Below are 17,058 nucleotides of genomic sequence, written 5' to 3'. Positions count from 1 at the left end.
GACTGACCTCCGCGTTTCTCATTTTGATGCATATTGTTGGCAGCTGTCACATGCCGTTTATCTGTCGGTTGTCACAACATTTAACAATCTCTTCGAAAACACGATTATTTGCATCCAAAGTTTTCGCGGTCTTTGCTTAGGCTGTATAATTTTGTGGAGACTATCGTTGTAATTATCATTTCTCGAATGATTTCACACACGTGTAGTGCCTTGCATATCGAGAACGTGGTGCTCTTGTAGGAGAAGTTTTGCTGATAAAAATGCTCTTCAAGTAATGAGTGCTGCGTTCAACTGAAATAAACATTAGTGATAAGAAAACGATGGCTTCTGAAATCAATACACCAGTACCAATGGATGCGCACGGTACGGCAAAGGGAACAAACAGTTCCACGGATCAAGATCGCGATCACCCTCGAACGGATGATACGTGCCAGGAAAAGTTTCACAAGGTGTTAAACGCGTTTCTCAACCGAGGCTTTAAGATCAACAATGATGTCTATCTGGAAATGATTATCAGTCACCTGTCCGGCAAGTATTGTGAGGGTAAGTGAACATATTTGTATCATGTCATAAACCTATCGGTTGTGGTATCGATTAAGTTAATCATCTGAGCAACATCTTACATTATTTACAGAACATCGCAAGCTGGTGAAATCTCCGGAAGTTTTCCAATGGCTAGAAACAATGCTGCAGCAGTGGGAAAGTGATCGTCCACCAGCTACAGATATTGGCGCCTTCACACTTCAGCTGCTGGGAATGATCGTGGAGAATGAGTGGGATTTTTCACGCATTCAAAACGGCAGCCGTATGTTGGATCGTTTCCAGGAGTGTATTCAGCGTAACGGAAAGATGCAAAATCCTTCCATCAAACTTGGCCATGTGCTGGTGCTGAAAGCCATCTCTCGTCATGCCATGGGGATGGCTTGGATAAAGCAGTCCGGTTCTTGGCGGATCTGTCTAGATTACTACAATGGGTATCAGACGATCTACATAACACGCGAAACATCACTGTTTATTTACGAAGTCTTGGAACGCTTTTGTGCAATGGGGGATTATGAGCAGGTAAAGGAAATCGTTCGTACCATCTTATCGCCACTGATAGATTGTGTGTGGAAAAGCCCCGAACAAGACGATGCAGTACTAGTGAACGATTATAATTCGCAAAAAATTATTTCCCCACTGCTGAACTTAATGCAAACGCTGTTTCGGAAAATTATCGAGTCGAAACAACGTACACGGGTGGCGTACTTCATTCTTTACACGTACAAATTCGAGCGAAATCTCTGGAAATTTACTGACACCATGCATGACCACACGTACTTGGCCAAAATTTGGCAAACGCACATTTTTGCCAACTGTGCCCGGTTGTGCACGATGGAAATTCCGCCAGAGGATACGTTCGCCGTAGATCTGACCTTCGATCGATACACCATAAACTTTCTGAACTACGTCAACTTTTCCATCAGACGCGGTAACGTCCAGAACGTGATGCTGATGGCCGAAACACATCACGCTTTATGGCGCATTCTTGGTGATCGTGCTCCGGAGGAGGTGGTGTTGAAGAATCAAAGCATTCGTTTCGGTGATCAAATATTGCTGCTGCAGCTCTTTCCCGTCGTGTATGAAATGCAATGCTTTGCCACGAAAGATTTGCCGGATTACATTGAAAAGTTTTGCACACAGCTTTACGACATCGCTTGCGAGTTTACTATCCGGCTAATTTACGCTTGCCGGGACATTTTCCAGGCATACAACTTGAATGTGACCGAGCTGGCGTGCAAATCCATTCAAGGTATTGTGACTACTCACAAGCTACCGCGCCCAAGGGCGGTTATTGCGTTTCAAGCATTCGTATACTTGCTGAAAGAGTTCCTTCCCGATATGTGTTGCTCGGTCGAGGGAGAACGAAGGGTCTTCGGTAAGGCAGATCTAATGCTGAGCAAGCCCAATCTCCTATCGGCGATAATTAATGGACTAATGTCGTTGATCGAAAATTTTAAAATCACTTGGAAAGAGTGCATCGAATCAACGGCGATCGTCAATTTTATGCTGAACTTGCTTGCCAATCCCAATCTTCCTCCCAGGGTAAGTAAATGTAATCAAGGTTTCCCTTTTAATAATTCTCAGGCATCATAACGCACCATTTGAACAATCATTATAACAAAATCAAAAATATTAATTTCACTCCTTTACTTTCTATTTTCACAGTTGGTTGTACTTGCGCTGAAGCTCACGCAAACCTCTATCGAACACTTTTTGGCACCGAATCTTGCTCTGCTGATGGATAACATTTCCGGCTCGGGACTAGAACACGTCGGTCACATAATATACAAACGGCTGCACGATCTTAGCTGGGAGGCGAGAGATTCGGCCCTTGAGCTGCTTGCATCGATCGTCACTATTTCGGAAATCAGTAACAGATTCGTTCGAAAACAAAATTGCGCTGATTTGGAATTCATTTTAAAATCGTATTGAACCCCTTTCAATGTTGTTACAGAATTTCCCGCTTTTCAAAAGCACATTCTCGATTGTGATATCATCCCGGTGGTGGAAGCTGCGGCCAAGAACGACACCGAAGCGTATGTCCGTGCTTCGGCCCTTCGCTGTCTGACACTTATGGTAAAGATTCGTTTGCTGTGGGACCATTCCCTATCGAAACTGTCTTTAATGGTATGAGGAAACAAACACATTTCATCGATATGATCTACCACCTATACTATTGACATTTACTTTTTACCCAACAGAATCACCTGATCGATGTGATCGACAATGAAAGTGAAGGTGTGGTTCGCCGTGAAGCAGTGAATACGGTGAGGGAAATTTATGCTAACCACAAAATCCAACCACAATGCTTGGATAGTGTATTTTCGGTGCTGGCACATGCGGCCGCGAACGATCTGTACTGGGAAGTAAAGATCAATGCGCTTCAGTTTTGGCGCCTTGTTATGTGTCGACAATTTCAGCATCAAGGCATGATCGACGGTACCTTTCCGGCCGTAACCTTCTCGAAGGAGCATAAGAAAATCGTTACACTTACCGATCGCGAAATTCAAACACGCCTCATGAAGGTACTTAATGAGCTTTCATTGCGAGGGTGCCTTGGTGTAGTGCTCGCCTGCCTTGGAGACGATTGCGATCTTGGAGTGGTCAAGGAAACGATAGCAATCATAAACAAATTGATGTCACACTTGAACAAGTATAACTTCCTGGACTACTACCACGTTCTATCGGGAACCGGATCTTCTACGAATTCGTCGGGTACGAAAGGTGAATCTTCGGCAACTGTTTCTTCGCCAAATTCCACGATGCAAGGTTTGGCTGTCAGTCCCACTTCACAACACGCCCCCTTTACGTCCGGGAGACTATCTGTTATCGATACAAACTACTCGGAAGTAAAACCTCCTGAACGATCGTCAATGGAAATGAATGCGTCACAAAATCCGATCCAACCTCCGTTTGAACAGGGTACGGGGGTAACATCCATGGGGAAACAAAGCTCTAGCGGGACAGGTGTAATACCTCCTAGACAACAGCGTAGAAATGATGCGGATTACAATAGTGGTAACGTTGCTTGTAGCGGCGCCAATGCGGATGAAATAATTGATTCTATCGTAAACCTTAACGATATGAATTTATTGTCGGTGACTTACAACCCACACATGACGACCGTAGCGACAGCATACGGTCGCCAAACGGGGGACGATTGTGGTTGCGATGAAACACTTCGGCATGCCGACCTTTTCCGACAGTATGCTTCGGTTAGTGCGGTCGAGTTTTTGACTCGCGTACAAACCCTTGATCTGTCTTCGATCGTGGCAAGTCGACAGCAATGGCTGGAGAATACGGAAAGTTTCGGATCCCTTTTGGACGATGTTTTGTTTTCGTATTACGCGGCCGAAGTTAATGATGCGGACTGTTACTAAAGGTGCTAACCATCCATCCAATCTATTGTTGTATATTATTATTCATGCTTAACACCGATAATGAAATGGTCCAGAAAAATATAGATTTGTTACGAGTGACAATACGAAACCAAACCAGAGAACCATTCTTTAAAGCAGCCAGGAATGAGAAAACTTTACCAAATTAATTTGAATCAAAAAGAAACAACGCGGTTCCACCGTTCGGATTCCTTCCACTAAGTAGTTGAAGGGCGGAAATATCACAAACTGTTGGCAAACAATTCCTATCAAGTTAGCTATATTGGTTGATTTATTCGTTTATTTGCTTACAATTATCTAATTGGTTGCAGTTATACCCCACTTATATATTCTTCCGCGGTCCGATGCATTACTACAATCAAATTTCATTTCAGTTCTTCCTTTACGAGTTCTCACTCAGTTGTCACTTGCCTTCGATGTTTCCATGTTGTGTGCTACTACCTTGGCGGATTTATTTGTATAATCAGATTTTTATTTTATTAAAAAAAAGTACGAATAACAAACATTCTGATTTCGATGAGTTTATACAGAGATCGATAACGAACAGTAATTTTCTTTTGATAAAACAATCAATCTGAAACGCGACCAATCAATCACGCTGTTTTTGTATCAACGGCACACGTTTTAATATGCCATTCGGCGCTTGTTCCCTCTGTCTAGAAGTAGATAAGCAGCTCTTGTTCTACAAGAAATTCTGCCTGTATTATCGTTCATGATTCCTTTGCCATCGGTAGTCTCTCCGCCTCTGCTTCCCTGCCAGTCATACGTATCATAATACCATTATGGGTGGATAGGATTTTCTTTCTCCCAGCTCCTTCTCACATCAATGGTTATGTAGATTTTCGCTATGTTGATGTCCACAATGGTATAGCAACATGCGCGGTTGTTTCAAATAAACTTATACAAATAGTTTCTACAGTAGTTGTGATAATACCCACCGTCCAGTGTCATTCCGGGTCAACTTTTGGCTTCGAGGTGCTTTGGGGCATCGGCATAGGTGAACTTAAGGCGAAACGCTTCCGCCACTAACACTCCGATATGCGAATCCATCCAGTTGTGTGTTGGCAGGTTTTGCAGCAACAGCATGAGTCCCTGTTTTCAAGCGAACGATACACATTAGCTTTACAACACCAAACCAAGCCAAAAATGAAAGAAGCAAACTCACCTGGAAATCTTTCTCCTGAAGCAACTGTTCTCTCCAATGTAGCAAAAAGGCAGCACAAACGTAAAGTTGAAATACGGCAAAACCGTCCGACTCGGCCAAATAGGTGTCCCACAACCGAATGGTGCAGTAGAGTGGCAGTTCGCGTGTGAGGAGATTGTTCATCCATCGGAAGGAAAATTGCAAATAGTCAACACCGTGCATTTGGAGATGTCGGTGTAGCGTCCCTATGATGAAGTGAAGAAAACAACATCTCGATAATTAATAAAGTACAACAGTGCCGCCAGATCAGTGTGGCATGGTTTCGTACCATCGATTCGCTGTATCAGTTCCTTCAGCTGATTAACCTTTGCCTGTATACCGAGCTGTGCAAAAATATAATTATCCTGAATGCAATCGAGAAATTTGGACAGACACCAAAACGAATCCGATTCGATGATGTCCCGCTGGTCGATGCTGAGGTCACTCAGTTGGCACTGTTCCAGGTCTTTATCTATTGAGAAATGCAAAACAAAACGAATATCAAACTAATTATCCCAGACGATGTATCGTTTAGCATTATTTTCATACCCGCTCCAACAGCTTCCTGAAGAAAGACGATAAAAAACGGTGTTACGAGATCGTTGATACCCTGCACATACCCCGACGCCGGATGTCGAATGGCCCAGATAAACAGTATTCGCTCAAACATTTCCTGCACCAGCTTCTGCTGAAACAGCGCCACATGTGGGTTCATTCGTGGTACGTCAATGTGAATTTGGCGGTACGTATCCTGTTGGCTTTCATCTCGACAGTCCGCATCGAAATACTGCTGTACCAGCTTCCGATAGTCGACACGCTTCCGTTCCAGTACCGTTTGACGGCGCTCTAAGCTGGTCGGAAGATAACCGGAGAGAAGCCGCCATGTAACGGCACGCATTCGACGTGGCACGCCCGACCAGCTAAGCTCTTTCAGGGCGATCAGGTTCAGTAGTGGTGCCTCAAGAATGTTACTAAACTTTTCGTACTTTGATTCACACTCCACGTCCTTGGAGGCCACATTTGAGGAGAGTTTTAACAACTGAGGTCGTCCCGGGTATGCATGAAACCGTTGGCGGAGGCTAAAATAACAAAGCACACACAGTTATTATGATTGATCAATAGGTACCTGCCCTAAGGATGATCGCGTACCGATGATCGTTCACGTAGCTCATTCCATCATTGGACTGTTGTTGTTGTTGTTGTTGTTGCTGCTGCTGCTGCTGCTGCTGCTGTTGTTGAGTTTGAATATCTAAATTCTCTATTCGCAGTACTGCCGTTACGTGCGAACCTTTGTCACTTTGCTGTTGCTCTATTCGACCAGTTCCTACGCCTGTTGCTGCACTGCTTGATTCTGGTGTATCCGGGCGGATGGAATTCGGCTGTTTGAGACCACTGCCAGCAGTACCACTTTTGTGGGTTTTAATCACATTTAGCGCGGCTGTCTGTGAAGCTCGTTTTGATATGCGCGTGTCCACTACGCCGGAAATGATGCAAAATTCATCGTCGCCCAAATCCCACGCATCGCTGACAGAGTCCTGATAATCCTGAAAGGATGAGCTTCCAGCGGACGAACTAGATCCGATCGGTCGTCCACTGCCTACGCGATTAGTGACCGTTGTCGGACGACCGGGAATCGTACGGCTGTTGTTGCGCCAAAAAGAGGAGGCAGTCGAACCATCAGCCGAAGTAGTAGTACCACCGGCAGTACTAGCACTGGCGCGACTGCTACTCATGTCCCCCACCCAGCTAAGGGCTAAAAATGCAAAGGGTAACAGTGAGTGGTGTCCAAAACGTAAGGGGTAGATATTTTAAGAACTTTTTTCCCCTTGGCCGGCCGAAATTTTGATCCAATATTGGTGACAATGTCAAAGATGGCCGTGACTAGAACACAGCTAGAAGCGCGTACAAATATTCAGTTTCACTTCACGTTGATGACCTTATTGGATATGAGCAATGCCAGTGAAAACAGCGGCTTGCGATAAAGTTCAATTAAACAAAGATACGCGGCGATTCCAATTCGCTAAACAACACCGTTAACAAGTTTATCTTGTTGTCTACTCCTTCTATTGTCACCCGATAGGGGCTGGGTCATTGTCGTACAATGTAGGGGGAGGATGCCAACGAGTTGGAATTATCTTGTCCGAGAGTAGAGAATTGTTCAACACGACCGCCACCAGGGAACTCTACACGATTCTTCGCTACAAACAGTTACGCGACCCAACTCGATCATTTATGAGACAACTATGTTTTGCGTTTGACGAGAAGCAATTAAATTAAAAGAACAAAAACGTAGCACAAATTCACGGCCCCGCTACGACAATTGTTTCGGCAAATTGTATCAAACGAAACAATGTTTTTTGCTTTCTTTTTTTCTATTTTGGCATTCCATCGTCATTTGACAGTTCAGATCGTACAGGTGCGTTTATACCATACGGTTGAACATACGTTACCATTCGGTACACGCGTGATATCCTTGCTTAGAAGAAATCACGGCGATGGCAGCACGAGCCTTATTTTTTTATAGCCTTATTTACATTATTTTCGGACGATTTCGTATTCTTTTCCTGGCTAGGTAAAGTAAATATTTTGTATACGTAAACGCAAGGCAGAGACGGTTATTTTCTATCTTTTGAATTTTATTTAGGTAATACCAGTTTAATCGTTTAATTTAAATCAATACCAACCAAGTGCCAGGACGACATAACTGGATTTTTGTCAATCTAATCTCTACGTTTCTTACGGTCCTTGTCTCTGCTACTGCTGCCACTGCCACTAGCTCCTGCAGATGAATCTTCTTTCCGTTTCGGTGCTTTCTTGGCCATCGACAAGAATTGATCCAAACCAAATGGATCTTCCTCCTTTTCGAACTGTACCGGACCCTGGCGGACAGTTTGGCCACTGCGATCTGTGCCACTGAACTCCTTATCTGGAACGAACCTGTTGGTGTTTACGATCTTGTCCAGATCTGCACCGTATGCATCGTTATCGATTGCTTTGCTTGGCCGATACAAATGCTGACCAAGAGTGCCTGATTCGCGCCAAGGTTTATCGTAAACGTTATAAGCTTCGTCATCTCCATATCCAGAATCCATACCTTTGGAGGTATTAAACAGACGCTGATCGAATTGCGATTCGCCTGCCAGATTAGTTTTGGCGGGCATTCCCAACGCAATCTGTTCCGATATATCTCGTTCCCGTTCTCGCTGCAATTTGGAACGTTTCTCGGGTGCAGCTCGTGCTAGGTTGCGATCACGAGCCCGTTCCCGATGTCTTTCAGCACGAATCTCATCTCGCTCACGCAGATCAGTTGTTGTCGATCCTCCTGCGGTACTCTCGTTAGCAGCGTCTGGATGACGAATGCCTGCTCGCTCGTCACGCGCCCTCTGTGCCATCTGACGAAGCATGTCTTCCTTCTTCTCTTTTTCCTTTTGTGCCAATTTCTTCTCGAGTTGTGCTCGAGCCTCCACCGCCTCACGTGCTTTACGATCGGCTATGTAGAGCGCTTCAGCCATTTTGGCAAACTTTTCATTAATGTGCACCTGTTGCAGTCCACGTCCATCAGCAGCCAAACGTTTGTCCAGCGGAATGGTATAACCCTTCGCGTTCTTCCAGTTTGATATGCAAGGTGGCACTTTCCATTCCTTTTGCTCCTTGACGGTGACTTTCCTTGTGGGAGAGTGAAGTACCGGTGCCGGCGGTGATGGTGGCCCCCGGGGAATCTTTTTGTTGATTCGAAAACGAGGAGGTTCCATCGGATCAACTTGAGCTTCCACCATGCGAATGATGCGCTGCTTTGCTCCAGAATTGAAAGCATCGCCCTGCTGAGAGGGCGTGTAGCGAATGTACTGTGCTGGGGCTTGCTTTTCGGCGGCTCTCACCGGCATAGCCGATACGATCTTTTGGTTGGTCAACTTTTCCAACGCTTTGCGGGTGTTTTCGGTTATCTCGTTAATGGTCTCCTGGTCGGGCAATTGCAGTTCTTCCGAGTCTTCCGCCAATACTTCAGCCGGAAGTAATTGATTTATATTAGAGTACACAATCTTATCCTTCGAATGACCCTGCCGAGCGATCGCATCATACTTCACCTTTCCTGTTTGGTCTAACTGCACCGCGAGGGCATTCGATTTTTTGGATGCATTTCCGGGAGCACCCATACCTATCAGCAGATGAACAAGTGGGATGCAATTAGCGGTAATAGAAACAATTCTAAAATATTAAGACTTCTTATAATTTCTTACCTAACGGGTACTGAGCTACGTGAATCTCCGGAAAGGCACCTCCATCGCCGAAATCAGCATCAGTGCGGGGTATCCAGCCCTTACGCTGCCCGTATGGTGGAGCTGCAACCTTGGCACTTACCAGTGCGCCCATTGACGGTGTCTTCATTTTGCGCTCATCGTCCCGATCCCAGACGGGATTCGATGGGGCGGGTAACACAGTAGACAGCGACATGCCTGTAGCGATACCTTTTTCGCATACAAGCTGTAATCCACGACAAGCCAACAAACACCGATAAAAACAATAGAAAAATGCACAGCTACTGCTGCTTTTACGACGCTGGGCCTTTTTGTGTTGATGTGAAAAAGAAAATGTCGTCTTGACAGATAGAAATCCAACTGGAATTGACGTTGATGACATCCACGACAGGAGGCGTTTATAGTAATGGATGTTGTACTTTATAGTTCAGCGAGGCCCAATGCAGCAAACGAAAGAATTGTCGAAGAGTTTTTCCCATTAAAATCGCAGATATAAAGGTAACGTTTTTACAAGAACACAATTTTGGCGCATACCAAGGGATTTAAGGTTCTGAAAGATTTAGTTTTAGAAATATTCAGTGCACGAAATGTCAACTTGATTTCTTCCATGATTCCGGGTTTTCGACAGTCGTGCAGCGTCGTCCACTTTGCCTCTGTTTCCTACTTCAGATCGTTTTGTATCCGATTGACGATTGGTGTGGATTAGGTCGGTTTTGATGCTGACAAAACGTTTTCCCAGCACTTTGTATCGCTATACTCATTGTCCTTGGTTTCGCAATATCTAACACTGTTTACTCTACGACTCGCAGCACCGCAAGCACATATTGTTGTACGTAAGCTAGACCGACACGTTAATCGTGAGAGCAGCATCCTGGAAGTTTCCACCATCAAGACCTAAGGGCACCACATATATTATCGAATGGCGAATGTGGAAAGTAAGTTGGATACATTTCGTGACCGATAAGTGTATGATTTATGCAACTACATTCAAAGTGAAGCGTGGAGAAAATTTCGATAACATCGGTAATTTGATGTAGTACTTACGAATGAGTTCAGAAAATGTTCGGAAACGGTGTTGCTTGTGATTGTTTGCATTCAATGTTTTCATGCGACCGTTTCTACGTTTCCTATTTCTTTTCCGTACAGGAGAAGACAACATGTTGAACGAGGAACAAGAATCATCTCAATCCAACAGTAGCAATGGCTCGAGTAGTGTGGTGCAGCCGTCCAGTTTCCAGCTGAAATCAAGCGTCCTTAGACAGTCTACCTTCGGTGGAGCTTCGTTTCTTGGTGGAGGTGGATCTTCATCGAGCAATAGCATATCATCGTCACCGTCACTTGCCGGTTCTGTCGGTGGCGGTGCAAGCTTGGGAAATAGCTTTAACTTGAAACCAAGCGTGCTAAAACCATCACAGCTTACATTTGGAGGAATCGGAGGAATCAAAGAAGGCAATGGTGCGGCAGACAAAAATGGTAACGACTCGGGTGGTATCGCTTCCACAAACCCTTTCCTGAAGACGCAGTTCAGCGAAGATGAACCATCGGAGGCAGATGCCAAAGCCAATTCGGCCGAAAGTAGCAAATCGGCTATTGAAAAGGACGGCGACAGTAGTACGAACAGCAACAATATCGATCCGTTGGCAAAGTTAAAGAGTGCCTCCCTGCCAAAATCGAATCTGTTCGCAAACGTTAAAAAATCGGCGCTCAGTGAAGCTTCCTGCGGTTTCGTTTTCGGTCAGAATGTACATGAACGCGTGACGGGTGAGAATCTGAATAACGCCAGCGGCAATAATCTACCGACCACTGGCTTTTCATTCGCTACCAGCGTGGCAGTAACTGGAGGCGAAACTGGTTCCGGCGGTACGGTTAATGCAACCAGTGCAGTATCGAACGCAACTGGAACCACGCCCGGCAAGGAAGGATCAGATTCGTCCGATGGCAGCAGCAGGGAGCCAAAGGATTGCGAAAGCCTGGAAGAAGCGGCCCGTCGGTATGAAGAGAGCCGGGGAGCTTTAAAGCGCAAATATGAAGAGGTGGAAACAATCACTGGCGAGGAAGATGAACGGAATGTGGTGGAAATTAACTGCAAGCTGTTCGCATTTGCAAAGTCAAACTGGGAAGAGCGTGGGCACGGCACGCTGAGACTTAACGACAAAGACAACAATGAATCTCGTGTTGTGTTTCGGCAGTCCGGAAATCTACGTGTTTTGATCAACACAAAGGTAGGCAAAAGAAAAAAAAAAGCTAACTAAGGGCATTCAGTTTACGTTAAGTGAACAGGACGTTATCTACGTCGATATGATTCCCCATATGGGATCACTTAACCACTAGGATTTCTTATCATTTGTCTAAAAGCATTTATTTCGTTATTGACAACATTTATCTATACTGGCCAACGAATAATCCGTTGAATTAGATTGGAGAGAAGTTAATGTTCTGTCCGATTTTTTCAGGTATGGGCCGGAATGGTGGCACAACAACCGAGTCAAAAAAGTCTGCGTCTAACAGCTATTGACAGCAGTGGACAGATAAAAGTATTTCTTGTGATGGTAAATATTCGATGCAAAATGCGTTGATCAGCTTCTTTGAATATACACAAAATTATAACAACATTTTCTCGCCATTTCAATACAGTCCCGCCCAGATGTGATTACGAAACTCCACAAAGAACTTTCGAAGCGCATCGAAACGGCAAAACAAACGGCCGAGATGGAAGCAGCGAAGGAAAACAAGGACGATAATAAAACTGTCATTCCTGTCGATCCCTCCTGCATAGATGACGCGGAAGCGGACGATGGTTCCACAATACCTGTGCCGGTGGATATGGAAAATTTAGTTCCCAATGCAGAAACGGATGAACCGAGTTTGAAGAAACGGTCTAGCATAACGGCACCGCCCTCCTCTTAAAATAGGACCACACTATTCTTGTACTGCTTGGTAGCGCATTCTGATCACTTCTTTTCTTACTTCCATGTACTATCAATGTCGTTTTTTCTAATGCATCTTTGAACGATTTCCTTATAATAAGATGATACGATAACTTCATACGGTTCCTTGCAAGTGTTATTTTTGTTTTCGTATATTCTGAACATTCGCCACTGTTAAATTCCTATCGTTAGTTTTAATTGTGGACATGAATATCAGTCATATAAGACAACGTGAGATGAGGCAGAGCATGCATGGAAACGATTGGAAACACTAAAATGGTCGAATATCTAATAGAAATTAAATTAAACAGACCTTCCCTAAATGGAAGAATTGAAAGTGTGGAAAGCAATACATTGCTAGTTGCGATCTACTGTTCCGTGTTAAAAACTATCAACAAGCGGAATTCGTAATTACATTTGGTGTAGAGAAGAACATTTACCTGTTGTGAAAATGTAGATCATATTGGTAGAGCAAATATCGTGAGAAACAAAAATGCACTTTTAGATACGATACGCACGAAAACAAAATACAATTACTGTGGCAATGTTTTGTAAAATGCAACAAGTGGACTTAGTTTCGCGTGTTTCTTTTTTCTTCTTCGAGTAAACCCTTCAAGATGTTCTATTGTAAAACATTTTAACCTGGCGTGCTAGAGAACCCGAAACTGTAGCGAGAAACGAAAACGTATTTAGTACAGCTTAACTATAGAACTTGGATAGAACGGAACATGTGTGGTGCAGTACGCGAAGCTAACTGAAGAAGTAAATGGATTCATCTCCCGACTGATGAAAGGAGTAGCTTGTGATCGTAGAATTGGGGGAAAAGGCCTTTCCTGATTTTGTGCCGGATTGTGACGGAACGTATCTTTCTTTTTGTAAGGTTTACCGGCGTTTATGAACGCTCATGTGTTCACAGTGGTGCAGTAGAAGGATAGAAGCAGTGTTATTCTGCAGTATTCAACTGGTCAATAAGGGGAGGCATGGTTTGCGATCTTAATCATACGGAATATAGCAAGATTTTTTAACTTTATTCATGTATCAGGATTTTATGAAACTGTGTCTGGAATAGTTTTTTTTTTTAGTTTTACATATTTGTTTGGTTCATCCTTTTCGGCGGCGAAGATCGTTTTGCAATCGAAGAGAAACGAAAGATGGATATTAGTAACACAACGGCGATCATGCACTATTGTAAAATTGCGGTTTGTAAACCACCGTTGTTGATTGCTGCATATGTTAAACATAATTTCTTTGAAGGCAAAACAAACCAAGCACTAATGCTCAGTGCTACTGATTTATATAACAAACCCTGAACCAATTCTAAAATCATACGGCAACAAACACAATGGATAAAGAGAAATAAAGAAGCGTATTAAATCAATTGTTGTCCAACAAGTTGGCACAAAAGGCAAGAAGCATACTACTAGTGTATGGAATCCTGTTCCAAGGTAATTTCTTTCTGAAAGATAGATTAAAGCGTAGGGCATTTGCCTTTACAGCAGGCGTTTATTTAATATTTGTGCCATACGATGAAGACTTACACCATCAGTTCACATCATCGCTAAAGAGGCGCTTGGAGAGTATACGAAGAGATACGAGGAGCTACATTTATTGTCATACACGCACGCACATATATATTCTTTTGCTTTGTATCATTAAGCTAAACGCTACGTGGACATGAGCAAAACAGAAAAATAACGAATTTGCTTAATGGATTACGAGAAGTCTCGTTAACAAATATGGCAAGTGGAGTGTGTGTGTGAGTCGTATCATGTGAGATAAAAATGCAATATTGGAAATCCGACGGACAAAGCTCATTGTACTAAATGCAAACGTATTGCAAGAAAAAAAAGAACCCGATTCTCCGCTACAGATCCAACGGAAACGCAAACGGTTGGGGCTGCTTACAGCCCCTTGTTGTAGTATACGACATCAAGCTCGGGACGCTCTTTGCGTAGCTTCTCGCGCATATCTTCCTCGAGGCTGGCCACATTGATCGAAGCCTTCTGGCTGAACAGCGCACAGCAAAGTGGCGTCGCGAAAGTGAGACATAAACCGCAGAACAGCGTCTGTATCGGTGCATTCGCCCATGGGAATCGTCGCAGGAAGCCTCGTTTTTCCAACGTATTCATCAGCACCGGTGTGAAGACTGTCGAGGGAGTGTGGACAAACAAAGTAGTGTTAATCACGAGAGCCCATAATGCAACCATAATACAACTAAAATACACAAACATATTACCCATTCCAGGCATTGCCATCAGGATACGGCTGAAAGTGACGGCAGATATTCCTTCCTTTGCTGCCCGTACCGATTGGCCCAGTTCATTGCCATCCTTATCCAGCAGAGTTACGCCGTTTTTGATTTCTCTAAACGCACGAAGAAAATTCAAGGGTAAACGTATATTCAACTTTTTTTTTGTTTTTGCTTCTTGGATTCCCCGTGTTCTCCACTTCAGGATGACGCTCATATGGCAAACGCATGTAGAAACAATGATTTGGTTCTTTTTTGATTCATAAATAACGAGGAATCTCCCAATGTCAAGACCCGTTGTCACCCTCCCCTTCTCATTTCCTTTTCAGTTTCATGGTAACAACCACACCAACCCGATTCGCGTCATTGGTCGTTCTATTTTTGAATTCCCTTTGCTTCATCCGTGCTTTTCCCAACGCGTACCACAAGGAGTCAAAGTGAAGCACTGAGCAGAAGCCAAACGAAGCACCACATGTTGTGTGCTCAGCGTTATTTGATGCAACACGTTCACAACCCTTTGGCAATACTTACTGTATGCGCATTAGCGGAATGTTAATGCAATTGGCTGCGGCGACAGCGGCAAGCGGCACAAGGCGTCCGACAAGCGGGGGAGCGTTCTAGAGTGAACCAAACAAAAGAAAAAAATCAGAATTCTCTCATGCTTAACAGATGCGCGGGCACATGCCAAGACCTTTGCAGGGAATCCCCCGGATGACGGTTACGAATGAAGGAACGCTACCTACCCGTACGAGCCGATTAAGCGAAAGTGCAGTCACCAGGGCGCCACCTGTTGCCATGCAGTATGAAGTCAGCAGCTGCTCCTGGCTGATGGGTGACGCACCGGAACGGTTCGTGTAGTTGACCACGGCATTGAAAGACTGGTTGAACCACTGCCAGAAAATGACGGCGGGCGTCGACTTGTAGAACGTCATCATGCATCCAGTGATGGTCATGTTCATGGGGACCTGTGCCGACATGCGGCCGACGAGCAACATCTTCTCCCCCGTATCCGGGTGGAACGCACTGTCGTACAGGTATTTGGCGCTCCATAGCTCATCGACACTGCTGACATCTGGGACGGGTTTACCGGCGCTAGGTAGTACGAAAAATGGAAGCAAGGAAGCAAAGCAAAATGCATGCGTTAAGGGCATGGGACAGAGTACGCACTGGTCGATGTTGACTTCTCCAGCAGGAGGTCAGACACTGTAGGTTCATTACCGATAGTCGCGCACAATTCGGGCGGCCCGGTCTAGCTGCTCCTCGGTGGCGAACACATTCAATGGATTGGTCACGATAAGGAAATGCTTGGCACGATTAAGGTAGGTACTTTGGTCGTAGCGCGGCTCGTCTAGATTAACGCGAGGTAGTTCGATTGCCATGGTAACTGGCGACAAGTATCGGTATGACTGATGATTATGTAAGCTCGAACGGTGACGGGATGGTGGGTGGATGTAGGTCCCAGTAGGCCTCGCTAGGTTACCTTCTGTAAAATGGACCCGAACTGTGGCGACGGCTTTCGGTTCTCACACCTTTCGAGGCGGATCTCGCTCAAACACTAACGACGGTTTCACTGCGGACAACGTTGCGGTTCAATTTCGGGCTGGACGAATCGTACTCTTCACTACCATTCACTGATAAGCACGAGTGTTACGGAAGCCTAGGTACGTATTCCAATGGCACGCACACGACCATGCCTCATAAAGAAACATTAAATTAGCATTCCGAACGCAAATACGTCCCCGGCGACTACGGGTGTAAAGTTGTTCTACACAAGAGGGGAGTGTGTACAAGATGGACAGCTTCTGATTTTGTGCCCGGATAGTCTAGCAACGATTGTTTTTGCTATCAGTAGCGGACGGGTTCGACCTGTTGTTTTTTTGCTCTTCGATTTGACAGATTATGGTGGGAGAATATGATAGGAATGTTTAGGGGATAATACCCGTTTTAAAAATAAGACAAAAATGTTATCCTAAAATAGTTCGAATGTCGATCGATTACTGATCAAACATGCATAAAGAAACAAAATAAGTAAACACAGTTCTTTTTTAAAAATAGTTTAGCACCTCTGAAACGTAGCGCAAATCCAGCAATGAACCGTTTGACAGAAGGAAAATGCGCGCCGCGAAATGCTGTCGCACGCTAAATTTTTAATTGAGGCATTTTTCTCAGGCACGTTTTCCTCACCATTTACATGTTGTTAAGTAAGTTAAAACTTCACTATGATTATGTATAAGCCATTATTTAGTAATGTGAATGCCTGACAAATTTAACTGCTGTTCGCTGAGATTTGTGCAATTCATTCTCAAAGCCTAGTGAAAATATATTATGAAGCATAAACGGTGTCAGTTGTACGGATTTCTGCTTTTTATTTCAAAACTTATGAAAATCATTAAAAGAGAAACGCATAGAGTACCCAAATTAGTCTTTCTAGATTATGGATTTGAAATGTGTGTGATAAAACGTGATTTTGCTATTCTGTTCGCTATGGTTCATGTAAAAAAAT

General features: G+C 44.3%; 5 protein-coding genes across 7 annotated transcripts; 2 read left to right on the top strand and 3 right to left on the bottom strand.

Moving 5' to 3' along the window:
• Positions 1-21: 21 nt before the first annotated feature.
• On the top strand, positions 22-4,004 carry LOC125764420 (uncharacterized). Its single transcript, XM_049428650.1, has 5 exons — positions 22-543; positions 635-2,085; positions 2,209-2,413; positions 2,498-2,670; positions 2,745-4,004. The coding sequence occupies exons 1-5, from the start codon at positions 321-323 to the stop codon at positions 3,921-3,923; spliced, it is 3,231 nt and encodes a 1,076-aa protein (XP_049284607.1). The 5' UTR covers positions 22-320; the 3' UTR covers positions 3,924-4,004.
• Positions 4,005-4,191: 187 nt separating this feature from the next.
• Positions 4,192-7,536, bottom strand: LOC125764423 (TBC1 domain family member 22B). Its single transcript, XM_049428654.1, has 5 exons — positions 6,274-7,536; positions 5,674-6,203; positions 5,414-5,596; positions 5,107-5,330; positions 4,192-5,033 (listed from the first exon to the last, which is right to left on the bottom strand). Exons 1-5 carry the CDS (start codon positions 6,855-6,857, stop codon positions 4,899-4,901), a joined length of 1,656 nt encoding a protein of 551 aa, XP_049284611.1. The 5' UTR covers positions 6,858-7,536; the 3' UTR covers positions 4,192-4,898.
• A 203-nt stretch (positions 7,537-7,739) lies between these two features.
• On the bottom strand, positions 7,740-9,764 carry LOC125764422 (puff-specific protein Bx42). The gene is made up of 2 exons (XM_049428653.1): positions 9,363-9,764; positions 7,740-9,280 (listed from the first exon to the last, which is right to left on the bottom strand). The coding sequence occupies exons 1-2, from the start codon at positions 9,760-9,762 to the stop codon at positions 7,845-7,847; spliced, it is 1,836 nt and encodes a 611-aa protein (XP_049284610.1). The 5' UTR covers positions 9,763-9,764; the 3' UTR covers positions 7,740-7,844.
• An 8-nt stretch (positions 9,765-9,772) lies between these two features.
• Positions 9,773-12,940, top strand: LOC125764424 (ran-binding protein 3). 3 transcript variants are annotated; one of them, XM_049428656.1, is made up of 5 exons: positions 9,773-9,878; positions 10,190-10,315; positions 10,527-11,602; positions 11,834-11,929; positions 12,015-12,940. In XM_049428656.1, exons 2-5 carry the CDS (start codon positions 10,300-10,302, stop codon positions 12,285-12,287), a joined length of 1,461 nt encoding a protein of 486 aa, XP_049284613.1. In that variant the 5' UTR covers positions 9,773-9,878; positions 10,190-10,299; the 3' UTR covers positions 12,288-12,940. The 3 variants fall into 3 exon arrangements, with proteins under 3 accessions (XP_049284613.1, XP_049284614.1, XP_049284612.1); XM_049428655.1 differs by lacking the exon at positions 9,773-9,878 and adding an exon at positions 9,964-10,086; XM_049428657.1 differs by lacking the exon at positions 10,190-10,315 and having other exon boundaries at positions 9,778-9,878.
• Positions 12,941-13,897: 957 nt separating this feature from the next.
• On the bottom strand, positions 13,898-16,588 carry LOC125764426 (sideroflexin-1-3). The gene is made up of 5 exons (XM_049428658.1): positions 15,774-16,588; positions 15,299-15,647; positions 15,087-15,172; positions 14,544-14,671; positions 13,898-14,453 (listed from the first exon to the last, which is right to left on the bottom strand). Exons 1-5 carry the CDS (start codon positions 15,932-15,934, stop codon positions 14,209-14,211), a joined length of 969 nt encoding a protein of 322 aa, XP_049284615.1. The 5' UTR covers positions 15,935-16,588; the 3' UTR covers positions 13,898-14,208.
• Between the last annotated feature and the right edge of the window lie 470 nt (positions 16,589-17,058).

Source organism: Anopheles funestus, chromosome 2RL (genome assembly GCF_943734845.2).
Source record: "Anopheles funestus chromosome 2RL, idAnoFuneDA-416_04, whole genome shotgun sequence".
NCBI lineage: Eukaryota > Metazoa > Arthropoda > Insecta > Diptera > Culicidae > Anopheles > Anopheles funestus.
The sequence above is the reverse complement of the archived record's forward strand: the minus strand, read 5'-3'. Positions and strand labels throughout refer to the sequence as shown.